Source organism: Podarcis erhardii (assembly GCF_964252035.2).
Source record: "Podarcis erhardii genome assembly, chromosome: 8".
In the NCBI taxonomy this organism is placed as follows: Eukaryota; Metazoa; Chordata; class Lepidosauria; order Squamata; family Lacertidae; genus Podarcis; species Podarcis erhardii.
In genome coordinates, this window is record NC_138499.1 from 90,291,213 (window position 1) to 90,314,692 (window position 23,480).

The 23,480-nt window shown below is 42.4% G+C and overlaps 1 protein-coding gene across 3 annotated transcripts in view; it reads left to right on the forward strand.

Moving 5' to 3' along the window:
- Positions 1 to 23,480, forward strand: part of SLC24A3 (solute carrier family 24 member 3) — a gene marked incomplete at its 5' end in the record, with an annotated part of 170,946 nt that overhangs the window by 123,903 nt on the left and 23,563 nt on the right. For all 3 annotated transcript variants that reach the window (XM_081872738.1, XM_081872739.1, XM_081872737.1), the window contains 6 exons: positions 4,183 to 4,257; positions 5,396 to 5,480; positions 8,087 to 8,190; positions 13,976 to 14,050; positions 18,412 to 18,437; positions 21,443 to 21,496. In XM_081872738.1, the coding sequence (XP_081728864.1) occupies positions 4,183 to 4,257; positions 5,396 to 5,480; positions 8,087 to 8,190; positions 13,976 to 14,050; positions 18,412 to 18,437; positions 21,443 to 21,496 (419 nt within the window). The remainder of the gene's footprint in view (positions 1 to 4,182; positions 4,258 to 5,395; positions 5,481 to 8,086; positions 8,191 to 13,975; positions 14,051 to 18,411; positions 18,438 to 21,442; positions 21,497 to 23,480) is intronic.

Consider the following 23,480-nt stretch of genomic DNA (forward strand, 5'->3'; position numbering starts at 1 on the left):
AGCAAAGCAGCTAGTAAGCCTGATCTTTATTAAACTGTTGCAACAGGGTCCCCTGCTTACTCCATGCAGGGAGGGAGGAGAGGAACCCAGAACATTGGTGTGCAAGCTCTTATATAGACTTTTGAAATTTCCCACCCTGTAGCTTGAGACCACCCCCAAAACATCATACATACATCACAGAAAGAGGCAGTCTCCAGCAGAAATTCTGTTTGCCAGGATACTTGATATGGGTCATTGATTGCTTTACCTGGGCAGCCTGGCCATTCTTTTGTGATGGTAAATACTTTAATTCCTGTCACAGGCTCACCCTATTCATATACACATACGCCCTTAAGACAGGTAAGCAGTAGACAATGGAGAGGCTTTCCCATTTCCTTCCTCCTTGCAGGTTTGCTCTCCTGTGCGATTTCAGACATGTGGTAATTATGTATGTGTTTGCCTTGTACATTTATGAATGCTTGCTTTATAATTGGGACCTCAGAATTCTTATAACACTTTCCTTTTCTTTTTTTCATAACATGAAAGAGAAAATAGAATGCATAGTCTGCTCTCAAAGGTAGATCTTAAGACTTGTCTCACCCAGGAAGGGGTGGGCCTTGCCAGGTCTTACCTGGGAGCTTCCCTTTCCTCTCTCTGCCTCCCACCCTGGGAGATCTTCCTTTCCCTGCCTCTCGCACAGGTTCCTTCACCAACCACCCATCACCCTTGTGTATAATCCCAATATTGACTCAGAATAGAGGACACCAAAACAAACAGACAAACAAAGCGAATAAAGGAAAAAAGAAGGAAGATAAAAAAAAATACAAGAATGAAAGAAGAAAAGAAAAGAGAGAAAAAAGAGACTTAGGATTCTTCATCTGCTGTCAGTTACATATAAAAAGATTATTCAAAGTATTCACTCCAGGATGACATCCAATTGCTCCTCCTTCTGTTAAGTAATATTTTCCCAATCTTCAGACTTAAACACCTCAAATTCATTCATTTCCCCTTCCATACAAAAAGTCCAAAAGGGGTTCTCCAATTATTACTATTGATAAATGCCTGTTTTAACTGCCTTTGGTGCTGTATTGATGAATTTTTTGTTGTATTGAGTTGGGGTTTTGATTTCAAAATTTAGTGCATATAACTTATAAAATGGACATTATATATTCACATATTAAATATGCACTTGGATGTATATATAATCCTCTAAATATTCCTAGGGTGCACCTATCCCACAGTTAATGTGGATTCAGAGAGACTCATGCATACATCCATCAAACCACGTATCATTATTATATGGATACTATATTATCTATGATTCAATCTGTTTTGTTGTGTTTTATCTATCTACATGTAAATTATTCAAGATCTAACTGATCTTGTATTTATTGTAGTAGCTACTCTGATATTTTTTTGACAGAAAGCCGCCTAAAGCTAGTGTAAAATAAAACAAAGGGATGCAGAGTTGAGGAAGAAGAGGCCGTGTTGCTCTCTCAGGCCCCGTCATCGTGTGGGAATGTTCTGGGGTGCAGGAGAGGATATATTGTGAGATTATATCCTAATCCAATTTGTGCTAACAAGTTCCCAAAATATCAGCAGAGTTTATGACATTCCCCTTTTAGTTCGCAACGGTAACATCTGCACAGGTTCGCTAGAACCTCTATAATAATTACTCTGGTAATTTCCCCTTTAGTTCCCTCTTAAAATACAAGACACGACACAGTCTTTATAAAAGTATAAAAGAGTTTACTCACGTTCTGTTCACAATATGATCCCAGAAGGCAAACAGCTTTAAAAAGGTTACATACACTTAGAATCTATCTTATAGCAAGATAGTCCTTATCTCCTCTCTTGGCTGGGAGCCAAGAGAGCATCCTTAGATGTTTCCTCATCGAAGGAAAATGGCAGAGAGAGAGATATGGCTGCCTGCCCTGTGCTTTTATCATTTACCTGCACAGGTGAGGCCACACCCACCTCTGGTCACATGCGGAGGAAGTCCGTCCCAGGAAGTTTACCTGCTTGCTGGACTGACATCCCTCCCCATGTTCTAACATGTACACTCTAGGAATGTTGTCATTGACTGCTCCTGTGTTTACATCCCACACATCGCTCCCAAGGAGCCTGTTGGCTCATCCAGGTCTGGCTATCCATTCAGGATGAGCAATTGAAGGTCCCAGCCTCAGACTGAGTACTCCCTGACCCTTTCATTACCAAGCTCAAAGTAACCGAGGCAGCGGAGGAAGGGGCAGTTGTGGCACTGGGACTTTCAGACAGACTCTGGCCTTCCTTGCGAGGCTCCCGCACTGCAGGTGTTCCAAGTATTCCTATATTGCTTCTTTGTCTACCTGGTCCCTTCATAGCAGGTCAGTTTCCCTATAAGCTTCCCCTCCTGCCCACTCTCCTTTATGGCTGCTGCCAACTCCCCCTGGTTCTAGCTCTGCAGTTGGGGATGGCTTCTTCAGAGGGCTCTGTGGAGGGACTCACTCTTCAACTCCCATGTTCTCTTGTTGCTTATGTCTTGCTGCTGGCTCTCAGCCTCAAAGCCTTTCTCTTTAGGATTTCAAATGCAAGTGAACAAAAGGGAGCTATGAGAAGGAACTTGCATAATGCAGGAAAGACAGAGACACAAGGGAACACAGGTTATAATGGGTGCTATGAAGGGGACGCGGGTGGCGCTGTGGGTAAAACCTCAGCGCCTAGGACTTGCCGATCGTATGGTCGGCGGTTCGAATCCCCGCGGCGGGGTGCGCTCCCATCGTGTGGTCCCAGCGCCTGCCAACCTAGCAGTTCGAAAGCACCCCCGGGTGCAAGTAGATAAATAGGGACCGCTCACCAGCGGGAAGGTAAATGGTGTTCCGTGTGCTGCGCTGGCTCGCTAGATGCAGCTTGTCACACTGGCCACGTGACCCGGAAGTGTCTGTGGACAGCGCTGGCCCCCGGCCTCTTAAGTGAGATGGGTGTACAACCCTAGAGTCTGGCAAGACTGGCCCTTACGGGCAGGGGTACCTTTACCTTTACCTTTATGATGATGTAACCCAACCCTTAAGGCTAGCATGAAATGATGCCATTTCATTTTATTTGTTCATTAGTGGCATTAATTACGTATTTTTAGCACCGTCAGAGCCAATCCGGTGCTCCTTCTGATTCTCCTACACATCCTTGAACTCTCCACCATCCTGTCCCTGTACCTTCCAGGTGCAAAACAAATAATGGAGCACTTTGCATACTGAAAATCTGAAAAGTGTGTCAAATGCACAAAAATATATTGATTTTACAGTGGAACCTCAGTTTAAGAATAGCCCTGTTTACGAACTATTTGGTTTACGAACTCCACAAAACCGGAAGTAGTGTTCCGGGTGGGAACTTTACCTCAGTCTTTGAACGGAAGCCGAACGTTGGAAGGACACTGGCGGTGGGAGATCTCATTAGGGAAAGCACGCCTCAGTTTAAAAACGGTTTCAGTTTAAGAACGGACTTCCAGAACGGATTAAGTTTGTAAGCCGAGATACCACTGTATTACTGTTAGCTTGTTAATGTATGAATTGTTTTCAAATGAGCCTCAAAACAACTAAAACAGCTTTAAAAACAGTACAAAAACCCACAACTAAAGAGAGGTTGAAAAAGAACACAGAATAAACTTCTACAATAAAGACCTTTTGAGACAGCAGAAAAAGCTTGTTGAAACAGAAATTTATTCAATTGTTTGCATAAGTACAATCTCATCTGGGATGCTAACTCCACAGAACAGGGTCATATATCACATATTTCCACAAATAATTCTATTTTCTTTATTTGACAAGATTTATATACCTCTTAATCACCAAAAACCTCTAAGCGGTTTTTATTAAACAAGATGAAATTTTCATTTAAAAATACCGGTAAAAAGCAAACATTAAAAACAAATTGTTTAAAAGTGCTGGTTTTTCTGGGTAGGGATGTGTCTTAGGGATGAGTAGGGGGTAGGATGAGAATAGAGGTTTATCTGCTAAAGACACCCCCCCCCCACACACACACTGCAGTTTCCAGGGTTCCCTAGACAGCAGGGTTGACTACTACACCAATTTAATTCTGTGGTATATCTTTGATGTCATTCCAAACCAGTATACATAATGTGTTCTTAATTCTTTTAAAATAATTAAATTATGACAGTATCCTGTTTTAACTGGTGCCTTGTAAACACAGTGTTTTCTGTTCTTGCAGGCTGTCTACATGTTCTATGCTTTGGCTATTGTCTGTGATGATTTCTTTGTCCCTTCATTGGAAAAGATTTGTGAAGTAAGTCTGTGTTGATGCTACTTACGCATATTTATTAACGAAATTACCAAACCAGAATTGTAACCTTTGTTTACATCCCATCAGTTTTACACACTTCATTTCTATGGGCATAGCCAGGTCTTTTTTCAGCTGGAATGTGCTGGAGCTCATTTACAGCACCTCTCAGGTGGGCTCCATTGCCATGCTAAGAGAACAAGGGAGATCTCTGGCACCTCTTTTTCTAGAAAAATATCGCTGTGGTTGGTATAGCTTTCATGAACAACTGTAGCAACTTGATTTAAGGCCACTGCCAACCCTGCAGCATATGAATCTAGTACTAAGTCATGTGTTTTAAAAGTGTGTTGAATGAGCTTTAAGTGTATGGTGTCGATCAGCAGGATTGACCTGTTAGAGGTAAAAATAAAAATCTACTCTTATTTGATGTTTTTATTGAGCTTGAGCTATCACAAATTTAAGGTAAAAATCATACAAAATAAAACTGAAACATGAAAAGCTTGTTATTAAAATTCCAAGCCTGAGAAACATTAACTTAAGTGTGTAAAGTTTTGATACCTGAAATCATTTATAACATTGTAAGTATAAAATAATGTGACATTTATACATGGAAATCAAATGGGACAGGCTGATAATTCCTCTTACCAGCAGTTAAGTAATTGATAATGATAATTTAACAATAATATAAATAATTTCTCAGGTTCAGGCAGCAGCTGACAGCTAATTATTTTGAACATCAGTAGAAAGCTGCTAGAGAAACAGTGTGCTAATGTCCCATTTAAAAGACACAGACAAGAGTAAAGTTGTAAAAAAACTATGTGTCCCTGGAGGAGCATAGGATGAAACCATGCAGAATAGCCGTGACAGTGCTCCCAAACTATCAGAAAGATAAATGGCATCCCTAAAGAGTTCTGCTGCATGCCCCTTGCACACCTCCAACATCCTCCTGTGTTAGAGTGACATTGGAGGTGATACTTTGGGGAAAGGATTCTGCTGCAGCTACTACTGCATTGCATATCCTTTGATACTATTCTGCCTGGGGAGGATGTTGGAGACGACCATGAATCCTGAGTCCTGAAACACTAATAGCCCGGGGACGTGTTATATTTTGCTTCTGATAAGAGACTTTTCTCTTCTTCCACAGCGCCTGCACCTCAGTGAAGATGTGGCAGGGGCAACATTCATGGCAGCCGGCAGCTCGGCTCCAGAACTGTTTACATCTGTCATAGGTAACTAAGTCATCTGCTTCTTTCTTGCTGTAACTGCGAAAGTAAATGCAGCTTTTTAATAGTTTTGTGCCTTATCTTTCCCACAAAGATGATGGGGGATAGATATGCACACCCAGGTTTTGGGTAGACGACCAAATCCATAAGGTTAACCTTAGTCCAATAAACATTGGCAGAAGGATGGAATGGATGTTGCTGGAAGATTGCCCCAGTGCCAACAACAACATCCCAGGATGATCTTCCTGGGATGACTACCCAGGAAAATATTATGTTTGTGGGGAATTTTCCCACCTGTGTGTTCTTAGTAAGTACAAAACAATATGCTTTTGAATGGCATCCCTGTTGTCATGTGCCATGCAGAAAGAGATGTGAAGAATGGCTCAATCTACAGCTAGATGTGACTATGATACATTTAATTTGAAGCTGCACAGATAATGAAAGTGGATTCGACCATAACTCAGAGAGGTGCACATGCCTTGTACGCATAAAGATCCTAGCACTGCCATAAAGGATCTCAGGTAGCAAGGTAGGAAGGACCCCAGCCTGAGATGGTGGAGAACCACTACCAGTTTAAGTAGTTAATATTGGGATGAATGGAAGCTGATTTGGTGTAAGGCAGTCTCAAACATTCGTGTTTTTGTTGCATCTGAGGTAGTAAAGGTTAGGTGGAGAGAGTGGGGAGCAGCATAGTCATTTTCAGTAGTTCTCCTCAGAGTATATAACACACTGCAAGGCCAGGCTGGGTGATTGCTAGTGAGTCAAAATTCCTTGGAGGAAGTGGAAAGCTTCTTTTAAAAAATGCCCTTATGTTAAGAAAAAACATGTTCACTAGCATAGGGCTGCCATCCATCCGGATTTTCCTGGATTTTCAAAGGCAGAAATGACATCCAGCTCAACAACTTTCAGGGTGTCCTAGTTTTTACTTTTCGAAATATGGCAACCCTGCACTAGCAGCCATGGTCAGACAAGGAGGCAGCTCAGGCCCCTGCAGGACAGAGAGATTCTGGGAAGAAAGGATCAGAGCCACAGGATGTGGCAAGCTCAGCTGTTTCACCTCTCTAAGTTTAGTTTGATCAATGTGCTTACGTGTAGTCTTTAGAGGGAAGGATTCATCACATTCACACCAGGTAATTTGGCCTCCAAACAATGTTATTCATTCTTAGATCAAGGCCAAATTTGAATATTCAGTCATGAAAAACTGACTAGGGAGAATCCTAATGTTGTTCAAATTATCTAAAATCCTGCCAAACATGTGTAGTCTGGCTCTGTGAGCTGGGAACTTGATCAAGCAGGGCTCCAGCTAGTGATGGAGAAGAAATTCCATTCAGCTCATATTTAAATCTAAATCTATATCTATCAAATGTTCACTTTCCAAAACCTTTATGTGAACTGAAACACAGGAATTTAGATAATAGCTATCCTTTGAAAGCCACACATCCAAATTTTGCAATGCAGTTTCTCAAACTAAATAATGTTTTAAACAATGCATATAATAGGTAAAGGTGTGCATAAAAATGAATAACATACAAAAATGCATTACATTAGCAGAAATGGCTTTTGGAAATGTGTGCATTTGTCAAAGCTGCATGCAAAAATGTGTTTCTTAAGAGACATGCTGAAGAATTTTAATGATCACAAACTGCTGCAGAAATGTAGAAAATGTAGAGAACTTAAGATTGGGGAAATGGGAAACAGGGAGAACCAAAATTAACAGGTCTGTTTACCCCTATTTCCAGCTCACAGAGGCAGCCCATGCAGGCCCTACAGCCTTCCCCTCTACCAACTTCCCCCCAATGTGTGGGCAACATCAGAGGCTCTTCATGCAGTGCTAACCATGCAGAAAGAACTCCTGAGCACGGGCCATTTGACTTTAAACAAGTATTTTCCCACCCCAAATTTCTACCCCAATGTGTATTGGAATCCTATGCACATTGCCCCCCCAAATACCAGACAGCAGCAAAATCTGAGAAAGCTTTTTCTAACAGCTCAGGGCATTCAAGTAAGACTTGGTCTTCACATGAAGTAGAATGGGTCTTGTATGAGGTGCTGCATGGTGATGCAAGTCCTAAAGTGGTAGAGTGCCTGTTGCATTTAAGACTGCTGTGGTGGAGAGAGAGAAATCCCTGCAAGTAGAAAACCGGCACAGCTGCAAACAGGCAGTCTCTCTCTCTCTCTCTCTCTCTCTCTCTCTCTCTCTCTCCCTCCCTCCCTCCCCCTCTCTCTCTCTTCCTCTTGCTTGCTTAGTGAAGCATTCAAAGATGGTGGCTCCTCCACCTGAAGTGGAACAGCTCATTCTCCCATCTCATTCTAACATGCGTTGATCAGACCTGCATGTACTGCTAACCAGATGATGCGAAACCTTTGCAGTTATTTCCTTTTCCATACTATAATGAATTTGACTGTTCAGCTGGTTGATCGTGCTGAAAACACCTTTAAGCAATCTTTTTATTACACACATTTTCTCGGCTTCTCTCAGTTTTAGAAAATATGCTCTAGTGTTTTCTCCTTAATCCCAGCAGTCTTCTTGAATAGTGCCACTTGTTCTGGTTTGCGGTGGGAAATCCTGCCTGTTCATTCTGAGCGACACAGGAATTGTTTTCTTCCTTCAGGTGTGTTTATCACGAAAGGAGACGTGGGTGTTGGGACCATCGTTGGCTCTGCTGTATTCAACATACTCTGTATAATTGGGGTTTGTGGCCTCTTTGCAGGGCAGGTAAGAGAATATGACTAAATTTCCTCCTCCCCCTTGAGTAGTAGCCACCATTTTACAAACTGGTGCACAATCAGTATGGAAATCTCCTGCTTGCCTCTATTTATATAACATTTCACAAGAGTTCAATGCATTTCTTATACTGTTGATGTAACAAACATGTAAGATAGCTCAGTTTTATTTATCTCTGTAGCACAATGAACTCATTAATGTTGCTTCCACCCTAGAGGCCTTAAACACTGCTTGTGGCATTGCATTTTCATAATCAGTTCGAAGTAGGATTGAACTGTAGGTCCCACAAAGCAGTTAATATACCTTTATGTTTTATCTCGGGACCCTTTCTGTGTTTCCTTAGAAGTCAGTCCCCTTCCCCAGTATTAATAAAAGCTTCCTGCTTACAAATTCATTTTTATGCATTTCAACAAATACTTTTCATTCAATCATTCATTCAGCCTTTATTTGCATAATTTAGACCATTAAAAGTAGTCCAATAAAAAATTAATAGTCCAGACATATTAAGCACACAAAACATATAAAAGACTCAGTAGCCATCATTAGGTAAGATTAAGAATCTCAATTTTGTATCCTGAAACAACCTCAGTAGTTTCGGAAATATCATCCTTCATCAGATATTGGATTACAGATTCTTTGCAAGTAGATATTTGGAGCTTCAAAGGAATCACCAGTTAAGAGTGTTGAATGAAGAGAGAGCAGTCCAAAATTATATGATATATTGCATCTGGTGTGTTCATACCACAGGGGCAAAGTCTGTTCTGGAAGGGTATTTTTTTCAACCTTCTAGACAGTACATTTAAAGCAACTAACATAAAAGCTCTAAGATGCAAAGGGGTATCTAAATTATAAAAATAGTTGGGCATCATTCCATGAGCAGATAGGCATACAGAGGGCTGAGTGGGGTAATTTTTTTGAAATTTGTGGTCTAACAGCCTTTGCTTAATGAGAGAGAAAGCATGTGACTCATCCAGTAAGAGGAAAGAGTCTATTGCAATCCCTGTTTGTTTGAGTTTAAAAGTAATTGCAGAAAACCATGAAAAATATGTGAATCTCTCAATAAACAAGTTAATATGCTTTCTGAGTATGTACTAAAATGAATTTTTAACCAGTATTTAAAGTCATGATCCAACCCCTAGGTTCTAAGAGATGTTGATCTAGCTCAGCACATATAGCCACATTTTGGAACTCCTAGGGTCTGTCGAAAAAAGGATGCCTGAACTTTGCTGTTAAAATCTGTTTTCTGTAGAGGGGTCCCATAAAGGAAGTGTGAAACTGTTTTCTTCCTATAGGCCCTAACCACTACATGTACATTCTGATTACCATTAAGAAAATAGAATCGTTTAATTTTACAAGTTCACAAATAACAAGCAGATCAGAGGCAGGTAGAAATCTCACTTGGGTCTGGCATGAGAAGGGAGCCTGGGATCTCACCCAATTCTTATGGAACTGTGCCAAATGTTTTTTTGCAAACATTTTGCAAACATTCTGCTTCTGAGATCAACTTGGACTGCTTAGACATTTCATTTGCTTTGATGAGTGCTTGGAATTTACTAGCATTTGAACATTGTTGTGTGCTCTTCCACTTCCCATAGCAGTGAGAGGTTCCAGAGGCAGTGCTACAGGATTTAGGCTATAATCCTAAACCCATTTACCTGGGAGTAAGCCTCATTGATCTTAAAGAGTTTTACTTTTGGGTAGACAGGTATACAATAGCACTTTCCTCTTGGCTGAGAGATCACTGGCAGGAAAGGGGCAATACTTAATAGAACAAACATCTGTGAGGCAAAGGGCAAAGTTAGGAGAAAGCTCAGATCACACTGTAGGTGATGTACCATTGTAACTTCTCTGCAAATATTATGTTTCTCTCCACCCTTATTTACTGTTTTTCCTTCCAGTAAAGTTCTCTCTGGTTAGAGCTCTATCTGAATGATGTTTTGGTTTTGATGTGGGGGGCGGGGTGGTAAAAAAATCAGAGAACCAGCTAATAGAGCAGTTTTAACTAGCAGTGGAATCCTTACAATGTAAGGCTTACATAAAACTCATAGCAATGTTAATCAGGACAAAGGGTAAGGAAAGCTCAAGGAAGGTGGCTTTTGATCTAATATGCCATCTATCTTCTGGGCTGCTACAGCCAAACAGGCTTAATCATAGCAATTACACAATAGGAATTTTACAATTGTGGTGGTGTAATCTCATGGAGGAGTAATCTACAATAGGCACAGAAATAGGATGTTAATTACATTACCTTAACTTTCTTTATCAGAAAGAGCTATGAGGTTTAAGAGAGAGAAATACTCGCACTCTTAAAATAAATATTAATAGACAAAAAATGAAGTAACAGTATCTGTGGTGGTGCCTGTTATAAGAAGGCACCCTCCAGTCTTGTTGCAAAACTACCAGTTGGTAAGTGTATTGTGTTAATGACACCCAAGTAACCACCAGTTGTTTATAATTACTCCTAAAGTTGGCAGTGGACAAAGTCAATAAGAAGTGAAGCCTTAGACTGTCATTTTTCTTCTTCTGTGTGTAGGAAGGAAATTTCCCTTGCAGATTCTCACTTGTTTGACAAATAAGTGCTCTGTTCTAAAGTTATTCTCAATATCTGAATTCATTCATATCTCTCGTGCTATGTTTCCTTGTGAAGCAAACATATCATCCACACAGAAGTAGGTAGTGAAAGGTCCACAATTGGTATCTACTAGGTTGCAAAAGGTTTTCCCCAAGAAAATCTCAGTTCTGTCTTTCTCTAGAATAGCTGGCTAGCAAGTTGGAGACAAGCTTTGGTGAGAGTGCCATTTCTAGAAAAAAGTTGCCGGTACTCACCATGAAGTTGTTAAAGTAAATACTGCCAGGGGGGGAAGCATTGGGTAGAAGTAATAAATTATAATTCTTCTTGTATACTAAGGTTGCCATATTTTGTAGAGCAAAAAAGAGGACACTATGATGGCCATTCAAAGCAAATTAATGCAATTTGCCTCAAATTTTACCCCTGGAAAAGAGGACGTGTCCTGGAAAAAGAAGGCACATGGCAACCCTTTTATGCAGCCCGTAATAATAAAACAATGCATCATCATCATAAAACAATGCCTACTGGGCAAGATGGAGAAAAACAAGCTTTTGCGGTGGGAGACAGCCAAGCAGAGGCGCTTTCCCTGCACCCGACTCTGTCTCCTCCTCAAATGCTGATCCGAAAAGGGGTGGGAGGTTGCACACACACACACACACACACACACACACACACACACAATTTTTTCTTGCAAAGAGAAAGTCTGTTTCTCTCCCCTCTCCCCTGCATGCTGATGTTTTCCAAAAGGCACACAGCTGGGCACTGCAGCAGCTGTGGCTCCTCCAATACCCACCCACAGAAGGTGCACAATCTCTTCAGATGAGAATCGCGTGCCCCAGACCCCCTAGGCAGGTTCTTCTGCAAGGACGCCCAGCAAGATCCCCCCTTCTCTCCAGGAAGGGGTGGGTAGCCAAAGGCAAGCTTAAAGCACCAGCGGACTGGCTAGCTGGTGGAGGGAAGGAGCTGCAGCAACAGCAGCAGCCACCACCAAAAGAGAAAATTATGTTGCCAAGATCCACTCTCCTCCTCCGCTGTGGCTCATCCAGCCACCTGGAGCATGGAGCTGCCCATGGCCACCAGCCGCAGTTGCCGCCTCCGCCGCCGCAGCATGGTCCACTGGCGGAAACAGGCACAAGCTGCCACTGCCCCTCTGCACCTGCAGGCACCTGCACGACACACTGCCCTCCCGAGTCTCCTCAGTGCCCTCCTCATCAGAGCAGCTCCCCCCGCCTCCCCTCCCTCATAACAGGACCCCCCAGCTCCACCCACATCGTAATGGGGTGACCCAGCAGGAAAATGCATAGCCCCACAACACGCGGGAAGGGGAAGTGTGATGTGCTCAGCTTTTCCTCTCTGCCTTGTCACCCAGGATCAGTTCCTTCTCCCTGAATATCTGGCAAACATGTCCATTTGTCGTTATATTTATTACTCCATAACCAGTGCTTTTGTCTGAAAAAAAAAGCTCTGGTACTGCATACCGGCATCTGACACCAGAAGAAAAGCTCTGAGCACATCCAATATATAAGAATGAGCTCCTCAGCAACATAGAGAATATTATTGTTCATAGAAGAGGTTATATATTCTTCATTATGGTTTTCTTGCCCACTTGGTTTGCATGTATCTTAATGTTTTAAGCTTTAATTTTACTAACAACAAGTAATTCGGTTTGCTGACTAAAAGTAATTCACATTGGCCCAGCCTTTGATCTCTGTTAACACAATTGTTTATATGAACTTCCTCCCCTGCAAATGGTTTTGGGTGTGTTCATTTTGGTACAGGGCACTCCCTGAAAAAGCTTATAGCCCATGGTGCACTTAATGTACTGGATGTTGTAAATGGGGCGGGGTGTTTTTTGTTTTTCTCCAGAAAAGGGGACATAAATGTAGTCTTGTATCAAGCCACCTTTCCAGAGGTTATCTGCTACAACCTGATATGAGCCGCATTGCACTGGAGTTAGTAAGGTCACTGAATGAAGTCTTTCCCCTGGAGATTTTTGCCAAATGCAAGATTTCTGCTAAAATGAAATACTGTGAGTCTGACTGGAAATATCCTGGTACCATACAAATATAAATGGGCACGTGTGTGTGTGTGTGTGTGTGTGAGAGAGAGAGAGAGAGAGAGAGAGAGCGCGCGCGCGCGCATACACTCACATACACACTGTGGCATATAATTTGTTTGGTACCAGCTAGACATTATAGAATTTTGATTATTTGGGATGTGAAGAGGAACCATAAACTGCGGAGGAATTTCTAGGCTAGCCTATTCAAAATGACCTGGCTAAGCTAGGGACATTAAGGAAGAATATGGGGCCACTGAGGGCCACTGGCTTGCAAGAGAACTATCCCCGAGGTGTGAAGAGACTGAGTTTGGAAGGTTACCATGGTAACTGGGTGTGAGGGGACAGGAAAATAGTGTTTTGAGCAAGGTTTTCTGGGAGGAAGAAGGTGGCAGGAGGTCTGAGATCTATCTTTGGACAGGCTGACTGCAGAACTGGCTGGGAGAGATGCCCTGGACTCCATGGTTGCACTGCTGTGGGGTACAAGCTCCTCTTGAAATGACCATGCTGTAAGATCTGGACTCTCTCCATGCAGACTGAAGATGTAAATAGAAGAATAAACCATATTTCTTAAAGCTACGACAGTCTCCCCCATGTCTCAGTTCTCCAAAGGAACACAGACCTGGGGTGAGTGCCTGGAATCCCATGGGCTCTTGCCACCGCTCAGCAGAGAGGTGGAGGCACCCAACTGTTGTAACAGGTAACCACAGATAATGGCTAGCAACCATTGCTTCTTCCCCTCAGAATGAGGAGTCTGAACTCCTCATGATGTATCTTCAGTATAACAGGCTCAGCACTTCTGTTGGAGAATCTGGCCAAAACTTGGAGATAATGGACTTTCCACACAGTGTTTTTCCTCCTTCTCAATAAATGTTAATTGCATATTTGTTGTATGAAATCTTCTTTCACAGATATCTTTCAAAGTAACACTTTTGTTGCAGGAATGTGACCTTTTGAGGTATAAATATTTTATGCCTGGGAAAAAATGTGATTCTTCTGACTAGGTTAGTACACCTGTTACAATGACTGTGTAGAATTCTCTGGTCTTTGGGACGGGGGGGGACCCATCAGCTCTTCCTTGCAGCTTGCTGTTAATGTGAATCTTGGGATCATATATGGCCAGTTCATTTTCTTCCTGTCTGTTTTCTCAGATTGTTGCACTGTCATCTTGGTGTCTCCTGAGGGATTCCATGTATTATACCTGCTCTGTTGTTGCACTTATCTTGGTAAGTGCTCAGAGATCGCTTTCCTGAATAAGTCTTTCTTTGGCAATCCAAAGTGCCATTTCTCCCATTTCATAGGGGTTCACTAAGCTGATTTATTTTTACAAGAAGTTTGCTTTTGTTGAGTGTTTCATTTAAATGAATATAGGACCTTGCCCATTGCAATTTACATCTTTACCAGTTTAGTCCATAGTGGTTTAAGAACTAATGTTCTGCAACTTCAAAACATAGCTTCAAATGCCAAAACCAGATTTGGGTTGGTCCAGTGAAGTCAGGGGGGAGATTTCATTCTAGGTGGTTTCATTTAGAAAATGTGTAATAAGACTCTAGCCTGGTGAGACCAGATTTTTTCTCTACAATAAGCAATTGTTATTTCACACTTCTGGCAAAAATATTGTTATTACTTGCTTTCACTCCCTAATCCATTATGATTCCTACTATTTATGATCAGAAATAGTGCATTTCCAGGCATCTGTTGGAATTTATGAAGAATTTTCTGTAACAGTGCCTCTTAAATTGAATTCTGAAGACCACCAGTGGTCTCTGGTATATTTTCTGGTGTACCTGAGACCATAATGAAGAGTCTGCTTCAGTTACTGCTGGAGTCCAAGGAAGTGATTTTCTGTGGGCATATATAGGGCTCATATATGTTCAATTTGTGGATGTGTGTTTTACAGGTGCTGGGGATGAGGGGCAGCCAGGCAGCCACCATGATCTGCAGAATCATGGCAGCTCAAAACACTGAGAAAATTGTGGCAGGCACATGTCCAGAACCATAGAAAGGCATCTGTTTATAGAACCAGCTGGGTTGTGAGACTGCTGGGACCCCCTCTAGGTTTGCCACATGTCCCTTATAATAAGGCATGGGTAGGCAACCTAAGGCCCGGGGGCCGGATCCAGCCCAATCGCCTTCTAAATCCAGCCAGCAGACAGTCTGGGAATCAGCGTGTTTTTACATGAGTAGAATGTGTGCTTTTATTTAAAATGCATCTCTGGGTTATTTGTGGGGCATAGGAATTCATTCACACACACCCCAAATATAGTCCGCCCCCCCCCCCCCACAAGGTCTGAGGGACAGTGGACCGGCCCCCGGCTGAAAAAGTTTGCTGACCCTTGTAATAAGGGGTTGTCCCTTATTTAAAGGGAAAATGCTGCACCCCTTATTTCTGCCCCGCTTTCTTCTCCCTGCTCCCTCTCCTCTGCTGAGGCAGCGCTGAGTGTTGCCTCCCCGCTGCCTGCCTGTGTCGCTCTTTCCCTACCCTACCCCTCCCTGTTACACTCAATCCAGGAGTGACGCAGCTGTGGCCCAATGGATGGGAATGGAATGGAGGGGCGAGGGACTTCGGATAAGTGGGAGGGAGGGAGGAGAGGAGGGAAGGTGAGGCTGGCCAGCAGGAGTGTGTGTGTGTTTCACATTCAAGCTGACCAGGGGAGTGGGAGGTAGTCGGCACGGGTCCTTGTTGCTTTTACGTGCTTCGCTGACCCTGTTCCTTTATGAGGGGTGGGGTGGATATTGCAAACCTATTCTTTAGCTACCAAAGAAACCTCCCCCCCCCAACCCATGACTTTTTAAAGTGTTTTAAATGTGTACAGCAGATGAGGACTCAAACTCCCTTGCATGAAACTTTCACAGTCCTAAATTCACGTTCAACCTGATCCTTTGAAAACAGAACTAAGTCCCAATTAGTTCAGTTGAATTTACTTTCAATTAATTATGCAAAGTATTGAAGCCTTAAAATGGTTGTTGTTTTTACTTATTTAAATAAATTGATGCAAAATATTGTATAAAGGACCGGGCCAAAATGAAGCACACATGTGACCCTAGTGGCTGGATGACCTTGTCTGACTACGAGGCATGTGCTTGAATGCGCGTGGCATTAGCAGCTACATGAAAGGGATGTTGGAGGCAAAGCTCTGTGAGGAAGAGAAACAGAATTGTTGCTATCTTCACCCCTCCTCTTTTTTTGGGCTGGGTTTCTACATTTACCATTCTTCTGACAGGCAGAAATCCAGCAACTGGGAAGGATGTGAGTCCATTTAAATTAATGTGCATCACTAACTAAGACCGTAAATTTCTTTCACTCATTGTAACGGATTGCTTTGAAGTCATTTCTGCAGCAGGTAAAGTAATTTTTAGCCCCTACAATTCCTCTCTCCTGACACATTCCTTATTTTGCCCAAACCAAAGGTGGCAACCCTAATCCCCTCCCATGAGCAATCATAGGAGGGTGGGGGTCAATATCTGAACCCACCATGGAAGAGAAAAGACGAAGAGGCTATTTTTGTGATTTCTCATGATAGCAGATCAAATAGCAGGAGCCTTTCTCTTCCCTGCTGGTCTCACCAGCGGCTCTGTGTCCTTTACATTCATCCTTTTGCTTCTTGATTCCATACCTCCTATGAGAAATCTTAATATGTGTGAAAGTGCAAATATCTTCCAGCCTTTCATTGTATCTATGTCCTGGGGTATTGGGGGGGGGGGGGCGCGTAATGTAAAAAATAAACAAGTAGAAGATAGAGAATTGGACATTAGCTGTTCTGGGCAGAGTTCATTTTTACAGCAAATAATAGTAGCCCCCTCTCAGGCTAAGCACAATACAGAAATGTCACCCCTCTTCCCAGTTCCATATAATTTACAATGTCATGTTCTGGGAGCATTTAGCCAATTTGGAATGGCAGGAAGCAGGGCAGTAAAACCTGAGGAAGAACTGCGTCCTCTCTGCCTGACTCTGCCTTGTCACATTATGCCCAGACACCTTATTGAAGCATGAACATGTGTCCTTGGCTATAAGCTGACTCACAAGAAGGCCTGTACTTGAGGGCGACAGCTATAAGCCGACAGCAAAGAAACAATGGATTCCTTCCCCTCCACACACACACACTGACTGTAAAAGCAGGAGAAGGCTGGAAGGGGGGTGGGTTGCAAATATTTCTTCCCACATTTATCAGGGCACTTCATTTGCTACCATCATTCCAGGCAAAGCCGAGGGAGAAAAGAAAAGCTGAGACGTAGAATTTGAGTGCAACCTAGTGGTGACTGAGGAGGAGGAATCTCTTTTTTATCTGAATTTCTGAAGGGTAGCCATGCTTGAACTGATCTATACATTATGTAGAATGAAGTCCTAGGAGTTTGGACTATCTCTTCAGACTGCAAGTGGGGGATTTGCATTCTTGAATTCTGCCTTGCCTAAAAAGGTATCTGACTAAATAGTACTGTAATCTGGGTGGGGCCATTGAATCAGTTGTCTTAAGTAAGTAATGGTAACTTAAGCCCATGGATTTCACTGGGTCTGATCTGAGTATCGCCTACACCACCCTCTCTGTTTAGGAGTGATTCAAACATATGATACCTTTTGGCTGCTGTCTTAAGTGGCACAGAGCAGAATTAGAGAGAGAGAGAGAGAGAGAGAGAGAGGCTGGAAACCTATGCAGGTTTATTGTAGCTGTGGATATGCTTGTCAGCTAAATATATTAAAGCCAAACTACACATTAGCTCCTGGTGGGCTCTCCTGGCATCTTGGTTTTTTGCTTAAAAGCAGCTGTGTAAGAAAGAGGATGCAAATGAGGTCTGAGCAGGACTGAGGCATTTTCCCTCCATGCCATTTTTTTCTCTGATAAGAATTCCCCCCCCCCCCCCAGTGCTGCTTCTCCCATACAGTTTCTCTTCTTCTTCACAGCTGCTAAAAATCAAAATGTATTGAGTTCTGATTGTAGATAGCCTTCATTTCATGTACTTTGGCCCTGCATGCATCTACTTTCTGTAGCACCTTAGGCTCTGAAGAATATGGACTGCTGACCCTTAGGCCTCAAACCCATAGCAGCGCACAGCTTGGTTGCAGGACAGTATCATGGTCAATGCCATGAAAACTAACATGTCATTTCCAGGCCTGGTTGTGCACTGGAGCCCTCTGCACAAGTCTGGTATGCCTTGCATACACACTAACCCAATTTCAGTCTCTGGATCTCAGAGAGCAGGGCTGGGAAATGTTCTATTAAACCTGTGCCATATTCATGTGTTTGCTTCTTCATATACTGATTTAGTACATTGGAAGAGGGTTATATAGAAACCTTTATCTAAAAGTTAACAGATTATAATGCATAGAGATTGGATTGAAAAGTGAAAAATCTCCTTTCCATTTTCCATTTTGTGTTTCTTGATAAAATCAATTCTGCATCTATAACAAGTAGAGTTGTACATTACAGATGATACAAATTGGATGTTGGAAGGAATGAACTGTGGGAAATTATTTGGGATACTAGAAGAGAGTTTGTGTCAAGAGATATTAAAAGTCTTTTAAAAAGTGTGGCATACCTTACAGACAGTCTCACATGGTAATACAATTTTATAACATTTTTCTCCACAGATTATTTATGATGAAAAAGTTGCTTGGTAAGTAGTGCAACTGTCATTTTTTGACTAATGGTAGCGAGGGAGGCAAAAGTTCTGCTGAGCAACCTGGGGACCAATTTCCATTTCTATAGAGCTTCTAAATAGGAAAGTGATTCATGGAAATCTTTTTAGAGTTAAAAGAGGAAACATCTCTTTCCCAGCACTTTCTGGGCCACCCACACAGATCTCCACTGAAGATGCAGGGCCTGTATAAGCAGCCTGAATAGACTGTCCAAACAATTTCCTTTCAGCGTGACAGTCACAAAAGTAGAAAGCTGAGGAGGGCACAGGAGATGTGTAGTTGTGTTGCAAGTACTATTGCTCTAAGAGGCTGGCAACATGTGATAGCTACCATGGGGATGTCTGTAGAAATGGCCTCATTTTGGGGAGCTATTCCTTGCCTGCCAGCCATCTCCAGTCATGATCACATTGTGAAGGAATCTCCATGAGCTCCCTGTGACTGCTGGGGTTCCCTTGTGTCTGGGTTTTCAAGCACTGCAACAACCTGCAAACCTATCTGAGCTGAAAATAGGGTGTGGCCAAGTGAACGTGGGTATGCACAGGCAATGATAAGACTGTTACATTGCAAAGACAAAGAAGTGATGCAGAGAATGGTTTCTAGGACAGAAAAGGAGAATTGGCAGCTGGGGAATGAAAGGAGGCAAAGACTCATTTGTATGCTCACCTAGGTGCATTGGCGCTGCTTCTTCCAGTGAAATGCTGATTATTTGGGAAAGGCTTGTCTCTGGGTCTCACTCAGCTAGGTGCAGTGCTTATATACATGCGCATACATCTACATACCACAGACATTTGGGATAGTACCATTAAGAAGACAGTCCTATGTAACAGTGAGAGTGTGAAAGGAACAGCAGACATGTCAGCAAAGAGGTTAGCAGCATGAAGAAAGATTTGGATGGCAGCTAATGGGAAGTTGGAGCTAGGAGGCAATGACTCAAGAAGAGAACAACGGAGAACTGGGAATGAGCATGATAATTGTTGCTAAAGTTATTTAGCAAATTATTCTGATATTTTATGATATGGCAATGTAGAAATACAGGAAGGAAGGAAGGAAGGAAGGAAGGAAGGAAGGAAGGAAGGAAGGAAGGAAGGGAGGGATTATTCCCTGTCCCCCTAGTGAGATTCATTCAGCTACTGTGAGTGAAGGTTTACTTGACTTCCTCTGGGGAGAAGGTGTTGGCTCTGTTATTCCCCATCAGTTTTCAGTACAACAATAAACTAGGCAATTTGGGCAAGGCCACAAGGAAATGGCATTTCCATAAACCCTGAGGTCACAATCAGCAAGAGCAAGTCCTAAGTTAGGAGACCAGGCTGGAGCATCCTGCAGGAATGAAGTAACAGGAGCAGGGTCTTGGGCAGGAGTCCTGTACTAGCAGGGAAGTTGTCCAACAGAATCCAAGAAGCCATAACTAATTTTGCCAAACTAGATGAGGTTTCCCACAGGGTTGTTGAGGAACTAGGGGCTGGTGGTGTTTTTGTTATCTCCTTTCTGAATCTTCTCAGTGTCATTTAAAGTCTACTCAGTATTGATCCAGAGTAGATTCCAATGTATAGTTAGCAGAGTAAAAACTTGAACACATTGCAGGATTCCCAAAAATAGACCAGAGGCAATTATATTTCATCCAGCAGAGCTTTACTGCTACTGAAGGCAAATGAGCATAATGGTCACAAATCCAATACATTCAGGATTGGCACATAAGAAATCCAGTTACAGCAGACTTAACGTAAACTTACAGTAACTTATAACAAGACTAAAACTTAACACTAAGCATACAGAACACCACACCAGACAGAAAAGAAATAGAAAGACAGATAGACAGACAGACAGACAGACAGACAGACAGACAGACAGACAGACAGAAAAGAGATAGAAAGACTATCAGATGAATACTTTCTTGCACTAAGAAATGCAAGCTGACACTCAGAGCTCTGAAGCAGAGCATGCATGAGACTTCTTCCTCCCAAGCTGGCCAGATGGAGGGAAGGCCTCACAGTACCAAATGGGCACTTTGTCAGTGGATTTGAGTTGCAGAGGAACCATCAGGGCAAGGCAGCTCCCCTGCTCCTCTCCTGCCTCCCTCCACCACTTCCTTCCTTCTTGATCTCTGCTGCTGAGCCTGAAATGGAGGTATCAGTGTGAGGGAGGCATTATGAACAAGATGAGCAGTGGTGGTTAAGGCTGGGGTGGGACAAGATAGTTGCTAAGGTACCGGAGATGCGAAGGGCCTGTGCCTAAGACGCTGGCTGGCAATAGCTCTCCAGAAGAGGCTGAGCTAGGTATATAGTTTTAGACAATTGGTCCCTGGCAGTTTCATAAAGTGCCTGTGTTGACTAACTAAAGCTCAGACAACTATTAAAAGAAGTAACAGATAAGAACACCAGGTTCCAATTGAAAGAAGAAAATCTGGTGGTCTACCAAGACAACACAAGCTTTAGCCACTTGATCATAGGAACTCCTGCTTAGTCTCATAGTAGCTTTTGAGATTCCTTCTTCACTGATATCATGTTAGGCATATGGGATCACCATGCTAGTTTCAACTGCTGTCTGAAATATATTAAAATGTTGTTTTAAATTGTTCTATGTAATTTCATTTATTATAAGCTGCCCTGGGGTCTCCTTAGAGAGGAAGAGTGGTGTATAAATGTGAAGCTGATGATGGCTGATGAAGATGCAAGGCAAAGATCCATATAGAAAGAGTAATAATATAGGAAGTTAGAGTAAGGACCAGCTTTTATGATGAGATTAGGTAGGCTCCATCTTTGAAGCACAAGACACCACCTGCACCACTAGACTCAGCAGCTGCCCACCACGCTTCACCTCCTATCTGCCAGATACTAGCCTGTAGCACTCAGGCTCACTTTCCTGAGTCTCTAAACTTCAGAAGACCTGGTAACTCTAGGCATCAGTGGTCTAGAAACAGATCCATTTCAGCTACGTGGAACCCTATTCCTTATTTGTCTTCATTTTCTTCCTCTTTTGGTTGCAGGTGGGAGTCTTTAATTCTAGTTCTAATGTATGCTGTCTACATTCTCATCATGAAGTAAGTATCATGTCTGCACATTGCTAAGGTTACCATAAATGGATGTGGGTCTAAACCACTGAGCTTCTTGGGCTTGCCAATCGTAAAGTTGGCAGTTCGAATCCATGCGACAGGGTGAGCTTCCATTGCTTTGTCCCAGCTCCTGCCAACCTAGCAGTTTGAAAGCATACTAGCATGAGTAGATAAATAGGTACCACTGTGGTGGGAAGGTAAATGGTATTCATCACGGTGTTCTGTGTGCGAAAAGTTTAGTCATGACCCGGAAAAGCTGTCTGTGGACAAATGCCGGCTCCCTCAATATGAGTGCTGCACTCCATAGTCGAATTCGACTGGACTTAACCGTCCAGGGGTCCATTACCTTTACCTTACCTAAATGGTTGTCTTTCAAGGAGCACTACCTACAGGTAGAGAAGCTGTTTAAAAAACCCAAGCCACCAATTTTCTGTTCTGTTAAATCAGAACAAGAGTGTCAGTGTAGCCTCAGGACTTGGTTAATCATGAAAACCTGACTATGCATTATTTTAATTAAAAGTAGGTGCCCTGCTTTCAGGCATTTGGATAGCACTTTTGGTCAGGCTTTTGGTAGCTACTTGTGTCCATCCTTTGTTAGCTGAGTGGATATTTTGTGCTGCTTTAGACAAGTCTTTCTTTGGATGAACACTTCATATGTTATATTTGTATTGCTTTATTGATTTTCTTTTTAAAAAAAAAACATATTTTGTAATTTATTCTTTTGTTATTGGAAATCTCTTTGGGACACCTGAATAAGTGAAGTGATATATAAATCTTTTTTGTCAGTATCTTGTAGCCAAGTAAAATTGTATTCCATGAATATGGTCTTAATGGTGTGTCCATAGTTGACTGTGAAGGCCAGTTCTGGGGACGTCGGTTTCCGGGTAGGAATTGATCATGGTCAGGATTTGCCAAACGTGCCTTCCTCTTAGTTTGTTTCTTCATTTTGTCCTGTGTTCTGGCTTCTTCAAAGTCCATGATGCTTTTGGTAGAGGTTATTCTCTAATTGGAATGCTCACAACCAGTGTTTCCCAATTTTCTGTGCTTATACTGAATTTTTTTAGATATGCCTTGAGAGTGTCTTTAAAGCTCTTTTGTTGTCCACCAGCATTTGGCTTTCCATTATTAAGATGGAAATAGAGTGGCTGCTTTGGAAGACGATAATCAGGCATTTGAAAAACATGACCAGTCCAACGAAGCTGATGTTGAAGAATCATTGCTTCAACACTGATGATCTTTGCATCTTCCAGGACACTGGCATTGGTTTGCCTGTCTTCCCAAGTGATGTGTAAAAATTTTCATAGACACTGTTGATGGAATCTTTCGAGGAGTTGGAGATGGCGTTTATAAGTGGTCCATATTTCACAAGCATGCAATAAATTTGGTAGTACAATAACTTTGTAAACAAGCATTTTGGTTTCCCTGTGAATGTCCTAGTCCTCAAACACTCTGCACTTCAGTTGGGAGAAAGCTGCACTTCCAGAGCTCAGGCAGGGCTGGATTTTGGCATCAATATCAGCCCTTGTGGAAAGATAACTGTCTAAGTAGGAAAGTAATTGACACTTTCCAGCGTTGCATCATTAGGTTGGATTTGTGGCGTGGCGTGGGGGGCTGCCTGCTGGTGCAGCATTTTGGTTTTTTGGATATTGAGCAATAGGAGCAATAGTTAGGAGACAGTTTGTTAAGACCTTTACAATAATTTTGTCTGCCACAGCTAATAAAAAGATGCCTTGATAGTTTCCGCAATCTGTTCTATCACCTTTAAAAAAAATAAAAAAAAATGGCATCCCTAAAGTCTGCTGTGATCTTCACTCTCTCCCAGATTTTTTCAATGAGCTTGTGAAGTTGTTGTGTAAGTTCAATTCCACACACTTTGAAAACTTTGTCAAGTACCCCATCAGGTCCACTGGTTTTGTTGTTTTGAACTGGTGTTTTTTGGTTTGGTATCCAGTAGTTTGTTCACAGGCTGTAG